Consider the following 6,541-nt stretch of genomic DNA (forward strand, 5'->3'; position numbering starts at 1 on the left):
GCAGGTTTTTTGGGGGGGACAGCACCTCCACCCCCCTCTCACCCATCCAAATCCCTGTGACTTGGTGGGCCTGTGATGGGGGACACCCCCGAGGGTCCCAGGACACTTTGAGGGGGGGACACGACAGGGCCTGGCAGCACCTTTCCCCCTCCCCAGAGCTGGGGCAGGGAGGGGGCTAAGTTGGGGTCTCCTGCCCCCCCCCCCAAGCAGCTCTGTGTCCCCAGGGCGGGGCAGGCAGGCACCTACAAACCCCTTTTTGGGTGGTACAACCCCCCCATCCCCAACCACAACAGGGACACCTCCCCCACCACAGCCCCCTAAAAATAATCCCACCATGGGGGGGGCTGTCACCACCACTTCCCACCTCTTTTATTACAACCGAGCGCTACAAACCGGGGTGGGGGGGACACCCCACAACACCCCCCTCCCCAGCAACCCCCCCTGCTAGCCCGAAGGAAAAGCCTTGATGACCTTGACGTCGTCGAGGGGCCGGTCCTGGGCGTTGGTCTCCACCATGGCCAGGCGGCCCAGCACCCCCATCCCCTGGCAGACCCTCCCGAAGATGCTGTGCTTCCCATCCAGCCACTGCGCCGGGCCCAGCGTCAGGAAAAACTGGCTGCCGTTGGTGTCCGGCCCCGCGTTGGCCATGGCCAGGATGCCGGCGCCTGGGACGGACAGACAGACAGACATCATTAATGTTCTGCTTTTGAGGGGAGGGTGTGTTTGAGTTGGTATCACGGGAGATATGTCACCCCACGGGTGGGGTTCTGGGGAACATGGGAGATGTATTACCCCATGGCTGGAGTCCTGGTATCATGGGGGACATGCCACCCCATGGCTGGGGTCTTAGGGGACATGTCACCACATGGCCAAGGTTCTAACATCATGGGGGACATGCCACCCCATGGCCAGGGTCCTGGGTTTCCTGGGGGACATGTCACCCCATGGATGGGGTCCTGGGGGACACGCCAATCTGTGGCCAAGGTGCTGGGGCACATGTCACCCCATGGCTGGGGTCCTGGGGGACATGTCATACCCATGGCCAGCTTCCTTGGGACATGCCACCTCATGGCCAGGCTTCTGGGGGACATGGGAGACATGCCACCCCATGGCTGGGGTCCCGGTATCATGGGAGATATGCCACCCCATGGGTGGGGTCTTGAGGAACATGCCAACCTGTGGCCAAGGTTCTGGCATCAGGGGAGACATGTCACCACATGGGTGGGGTCCTGGGGGACATGCCCACCCGTGGCCAAGGTCCTGGGCGACATGTCATCCCCATGACCAGCTTCCTTGGGACATGCCACCTCATGGCCAGGCTTCTGGGGGACATGGGAGACATGCCACCCCATGGCTGGGGTGCGGGGGACATGCCAACCCGTGGCCAAGTTTCTGGGGGACATGCCACCCCATGGCTGGGGTCCTAGTATCATGGGACACATGCCACCACCCCATGGCTGGGGTCTTGAGGGACATGCCAACCCATGGCCAAGGTCCTGGCATCATGGCAGACATGTCACCTCATGGGTGGGGTCCTGGAGGACATGCCACCCCATCACTGGGGTCCTGGGGGACATGTCATCCCCACGGCCAGCTTCCTTGGGACATGCCACCTCATGGCTGGGTATCACAGGAGACATGCCAATCCCATGGGTGGGGTCCTGGGGGACACGCCAACCCGTGGCCAAGGTCCTAGGGGACATGTCATCCCATGGCCAAGGTCCTGGTGTCATGGGGGACATGCCACCCCATGGGTGGGGTCTTGGGGGACATGCCACCCCATGGCCAAGGTTCTGCATCATGGGGGACATGTCACCCCATGGTCAGGGTCCTGGGGGTTGTGCCACCCCATGGGTGGGGTCCTGGGGGTCTCGGGGGACATGTCACCCCAGGGTGGGGTCCTGGTGGACATGCCACCCAACGGAGCGGGGGGTTGACCTCCTGGTGATGGTTTCTGCTCACCGGTGAACTTCAGCTCGGGGTGCAGCTCGTCCTCAAACTGTTTGCCGTAGATGGAGGCACCGCCGCGGCCTGGGGAGCGGGTGAGGGGGGGTCAGCCAGGACCTCTCCCTGTCCCTGGCACAGGAGGGGACACATCGAGGGGGTGTCTCTCACCGGTGCCGGTGGGGTCCCCCCCCTGCACCATGAAGTCCTTGATGACACGGTGGAACTTGGTGCCGTTGTAGTAGCCGCGGCGGCAGAGCTCGGCAAAATTCTTGCAGGTGCGGGGGGCATGTTTCCAGTACAGCTCCAGCACCAGCGGGCCCATCCTGCCGCCACACCGGCACCGGGGAGGAGGGGGGGTCACCCCATGGTGCCCCCCCCCCCTCCCGCCACGGGGGCTCAGACCAGACCCAGGGGGGAGGACACGGGGCTGGCAGGGGATGGGGGGGGGGCAATGGGGGCTGCCCGTTACCGGGGGGGGGGGGGGCAACCGGGACTGGCTGGTACTGGGGGACAATGGGGGCTGTCCGGTACCGGGAGACACTGGGAGCTTCCCAGCACCCAGGGTGACCGAGGACTGCCCGGTACCGGGGGGGGCTGGGGGCTAACGGACACCGGGGTCTATCCGGTACCGGGGGCGTGTGGAGGGACCGAGGCGGTCCCGGTGCCGGAGAAGGGGCACGGGGCTGGCCGAGGGGGTGGGAGGGGCTGCCCGCTGCCGGTGCCGGTACCGGGGAGAGCGGCCCCGCCCCTTACGTGGTCTCCATGGAGACGGTGGGCGGCTGCCAGGAGTCGGGCGGGACGGCGGCCATGCTGCTGCTGCTGCTGCTGCTGCTGCTGCTACCGGCGGCGGAAGGACCCCGGCCCGCCGCGCGCTTCCGGGGACCCGCCCCTTTCCGGCAACCACCAATGAGAGAGGGAAGTTGGCGGGGCGGGGGCGAAGAGGAGGGCCAATCCGCGCGGCGGGCGGGCGCGCCGCTATTGTGACGCAGGGGAGGGGAAATTCGAACGAGAGCACGCCCCCCTGCGCTGGGCCACGCCCCCCTCGGCGCGCGCGCGGCGAGCGGGAGCCGGGGGCGGGCGGCGGTGAGCGGGGCGGGGGGGGGGGGACGGGACCGGGAGCGGGGGCGGGGCCAACCGGGAGCGGGGGCCGGGAGGGGACCGGGACCCCCGGGATGGGGGAGGGGGGAGCTGGGACCCTGCGGTGGGGGGCTGGGGGGTCCCCGGGGGGCAGGGATGCGACCCCCCCCGGTGCGGAGCTGGGGTGTTTTGGGGGTCGCGGTGAGGGGCTGGGACCCCCCCGGGATCGGGGTGCGGGGCTGGGACCCCTCGGTGTGGGGCTGGGGTTCCCCGGTGTGGGGCTAGGACCCCCCCCCCCCCCGGGGATCGGGGTGCGGGGCTGAGACCCCCCCAGCAGGGATTGGGACCCCCCCCGGGATCGGGGTGCGGGGCTGGGACCCCCCCGGTGGGGGCTGGGACCCTCTTAGTGTGGGGCCGCGGTTCCCCGGGGATCGGGGTGTGGGGCTGGGACCCCCCGGAGGGGGCTGGGACCCCCCCCCCGGGATCGGGGTGCGGGGCTGGAACCCCCTCAGTGTGGGGCTGGGGTGTCCAAGAGATTGGGGTGCTGGGCCGGGACCTCCCCCCCCCGTTGAGGGACAGAGGACCCCCCGGGATCGGGGTGCGTGGGTGGGGGTTCCCCGGGTGGGGGGCATGAGGGTCCCCCGGTCTGGCCCCCCCAGGCCGGGCCGTGCCCGCGCCGGTGGTGCCATCCCCGGTGGCACAAAGCCCCGGCTGTGCCTGGCACCGGCGGGTGCCCTCCCCGGGCGCTGGCCGGTGCCACCCGGGCGCCCAGCCGGGGGTCGGGGACACGGGTGGGGGTCCGGGACACGGGCGGGGGTCGGGGACACGGTCCGGGTCCGTGGGTCACCCCCCGCTCGCCGCCAGGCAGCCCCTGTGCCGGCGCCGCGGGCCGAGGCGGAGGCGATGGCCGAGGAGCGAGGTAGGGCAGTGCCAGCGCCGCGTCCCCCCTCCATGTCCCCCCACGGCACTGGGGGGCCGGGGCTCACCCCACGTGTCCCCCCCAGATGTCCGCTTCGTCACCGAGGAGAGCTTCGACTTCGGGTTCCTGTCCCCTTCCGACAGGTGAGGTGGGGACGTGGGGGACGTGGGAGACATGGCACCCCACGGATGGGGTGCTGGGGGACATGGCACCCTATGGCCAGGGACAGCGGGGACATGGCACGCCATGAACAGGGTCCTGGCATCATGGGGGACATGGGACTCCATGGGTGGGGTTCTGGGGGACATGGGGGACAGGCCACCCCACGGATGGGGTCCTGGGGGACATGGCACCCTATGGCCAGGGACAGCGGGGACATGCCCCCCCATGGATGGGGTCCTGGGGGACATGGCACCCCACTGCCAGTGTCCTAGGGGACATGGGGGACATGCCACCCCACAGCTGGTGTTCTGGGTGGCATGGGGGGAACATGCCACCTCCTGGCTGTGGTGGTGGGTGACACGGTGGGGCTCAGGGAGCCAGGGACAGGACTAACGCTGGCCTTCATCCCGCAGCCAGGAGGAAGAGGAGGATGAGGAGAGCCCGGCCGGGGCAGGGGCCAGAGGGGGCAGCGGGCGCTGGAGCCCCCTGAGCGGTGCCCGGCTGGAGGAGATGGTGCGGGAGGCCACTCGCCTGGCGGCACAGCTGGAGCAATGTCACCTGCCCCCCCCGATCCCCTCCGGAACCCCCTCCGCCCACCGCAGCCCCCGCAGCCCCCGCCGCGAGACCTTCGTGGTGAAGGACAGCCCCGTGCGGGCGCTGCTGCCCACCGTGGAGCCGCGGGGCCCCCCCCCCGCCACCACCCGGGCCCCCACCAAGGCCCGGGGTGCCCCCGCTGCCACCAACGTCCCCGGCACCCGAAAGGTAGGTGGCACCTTGTGGGGGGTGGTCCCAGTGCTCCCAGTATGGTCCCAAACTGTGTTCCCACCACGGTGGAAGTCCTAGACGCTACCCCCCCCCGCCAAAACCCGTCTTGGGGTGGAGGGGCTCCGAGTGCCACCCTCAAGTCCCCAAGAGTGGCACTGCGGCCCCCCAGACCCAGCTGAGTGGTGGGCAGCCACTGAGTGGTGTCCCTGTCGTCCCCCCCCCCTACTCTGCTTCCAGGTGTCACCCAGCTGTCACCCCACAGCGGTGCCAAAGGGACCCCCCGGGGCCAGGGTGCCCCCCCCCAGCCGGGTGGGCCCCCCCCGGCCTTGCCCTCCCCAGGGGCAGGGGGCTGGGACCCGGGGCAAGTCGGAGCCCCTCCAGGCAGGGACAGCAGGTACCGGCTCTGGGGGGGGGACGGGGACAACCCGGGCATGGGCAGCTCCTTGGGCAGGTGACACCCACGCCATGGGTCACCCGTGCCATGGGTCACCCGTGCCATGGGGTACCTGCACCGTGGGGCACCCACGTTATGGGGCACCTGCGTCATGGGAAGCTCATGCCATGGGGTGGGAGAAGGGGACCCAAGCCCCACCAGAGATCCAGCATCCTGGGGCCAAGCGGGTGCCAAAGCCAGCCCCAAGCCGTGGGTTGGGGGGGGTCGGGGTGCCCTCGCTGTGCCCCCACGCCCCCCTCTCTCCTCAGGCCAGCCGAAGGTGAGGGGGGGTGCTGCCCCTTGCCCCCCCGCCGCCCGCCTGCCCCGTGCCAGGGCCACCGCTGTCCCCGTCCCCTCTGGCCGCCCCCTCGTGCCCAGCGCCATCCCCAGGGCGCCAGGCCGGACCCCGGTGGGTGCACCTGCACCCAGAGGTAAGGATGGGTGCGGCTGGGGGGGGGGCAGGAGGTTGCCCCCCCCCTCCCTCCCCGTGCCTCAGTCTCCCCATGCCCCATGGCTGCTCTCCCCGTTGCAGGTGCGGGGGCGGCACGGGCGGCCCCCCGGGCTGCTGGCTCAGGGTGCAAACCGGGCCCCCCTCCCAGCCGCCTCCGCCCCCCCCGGAAGACGGCGGTGAGCAGCACCCCGAGGTGACACCCCTGCCCAGAGGAGCTCGGGGTGCCCGGACCCCCACCCCCATCCTGCTGCATGGGTGAGGAAGGGGGGAGCTGGGGAAACTGAGGCATGGCGGGGCAGGGCAGGACTGGGCTCCCCCCCCAGGGAGGAGGCAGAGGCGCAGGCTGGATTTTGCTTTAATTACAAAAGGTCACATCAGCAGTAGGAAACCTCCCCCCCTGGCCCCCCCACCCCCCCAGCACCCAGGGGTCCCTCACTGCCCCCCCCCAAACACCCTCTGCCAGGTGCCACCCACCCCTGGGTGCCACCGCCTGAGCCTCACCCCTGGGGGGGGTCAAAGTATTGGGGGAGGGCCCAGACACCCCTGCAACCCCCCAAAGTGTTCCCCCCCTGCCATGTGCCTCCCCCCGCCCCCCACCTGGGAGGGGGTCGGCACCATGGGGGGGTTTATATATCCTTTTTTTTGTACTTTTCATGTATTTTTTAAATAAAACCCTCCACTGGGCATGGGGGCTGTGGACAATGCTGGGGGGGGGGCATGGCGGGGGGGAGCAGGGTGGGGGGCACCCTATGCCACACCCCACCCCCCCCGCAAGGTGCCAACAGGG

General features: G+C 70.1%; 2 protein-coding genes across 2 annotated transcripts; one reads left to right on the plus strand and one right to left on the minus strand.

Moving 5' to 3' along the window:
* Positions 1-328: 328 nt before the first annotated feature.
* PPIL1 (peptidylprolyl isomerase like 1) lies at positions 329-2,833 on the minus strand. The gene is made up of 4 exons (XM_075054747.1): positions 2,701-2,833; positions 2,116-2,270; positions 1,963-2,031; positions 329-665 (listed from the first exon to the last, which is right to left on the minus strand). The coding sequence occupies exons 1-4, from the start codon at positions 2,754-2,756 to the stop codon at positions 445-447; spliced, it is 501 nt and encodes a 166-aa protein (XP_074910848.1). The 5' UTR covers positions 2,757-2,833; the 3' UTR covers positions 329-444.
* A 487-nt stretch (positions 2,834-3,320) lies between these two features.
* Positions 3,321-6,438, plus strand: PSRC1 (proline and serine rich coiled-coil 1). The gene is made up of 6 exons (XM_075055170.1): positions 3,321-3,943; positions 4,029-4,086; positions 4,519-4,867; positions 5,108-5,264; positions 5,573-5,734; positions 5,836-6,438. The coding sequence occupies exons 1-6, from the start codon at positions 3,655-3,657 to the stop codon at positions 5,949-5,951; spliced, it is 1,131 nt and encodes a 376-aa protein (XP_074911271.1). The 5' UTR covers positions 3,321-3,654; the 3' UTR covers positions 5,952-6,438.
* The last annotated feature ends 103 nt before the right edge of the window (positions 6,439-6,541 follow it).

Source organism: Buteo buteo, chromosome 23 (genome assembly GCF_964188355.1).
Source record: "Buteo buteo chromosome 23, bButBut1.hap1.1, whole genome shotgun sequence".
Lineage (NCBI taxonomy): Eukaryota > Metazoa > Chordata > Aves > Accipitriformes > Accipitridae > Buteo > Buteo buteo.

Excerpts from the sequence above, each read along its gene's own strand:
- PPIL1 (XM_075054747.1), bottom strand. The coding sequence starts at position 2,756 with ATGGCCGCCGTCCCGCCCGACTCCTGGCAGCCGCCCACCGTCTCCATG. Across the intron at positions 2,271-2,700 it reads ACCGTCTCCATGGAGACCAC|GATGGGCCCGCTGGTGCTGG; the intron begins GTAAGGGGCGGG and ends GTGTGGCGGCAG. Across the intron at positions 2,032-2,115 it reads GGGGGACCCCACCGGCACCG|GCCGCGGCGGTGCCTCCATC; the intron begins GTGAGAGACACC and ends CCCGCTCCCCAG.
- PSRC1 (XM_075055170.1), top strand. The coding sequence starts at position 3,655 with ATGAGGGTCCCCCGGTCTGGCCCCCCCAGGCCGGGCCGTGCCCGCGCC. Across the intron at positions 4,087-4,518 it reads TTCCTGTCCCCTTCCGACAG|CCAGGAGGAAGAGGAGGATG; the intron begins GTGAGGTGGGGA and ends TTCATCCCGCAG. Across the intron at positions 4,868-5,107 it reads ACGTCCCCGGCACCCGAAAG|GTGTCACCCAGCTGTCACCC; the intron begins GTAGGTGGCACC and ends CTCTGCTTCCAG.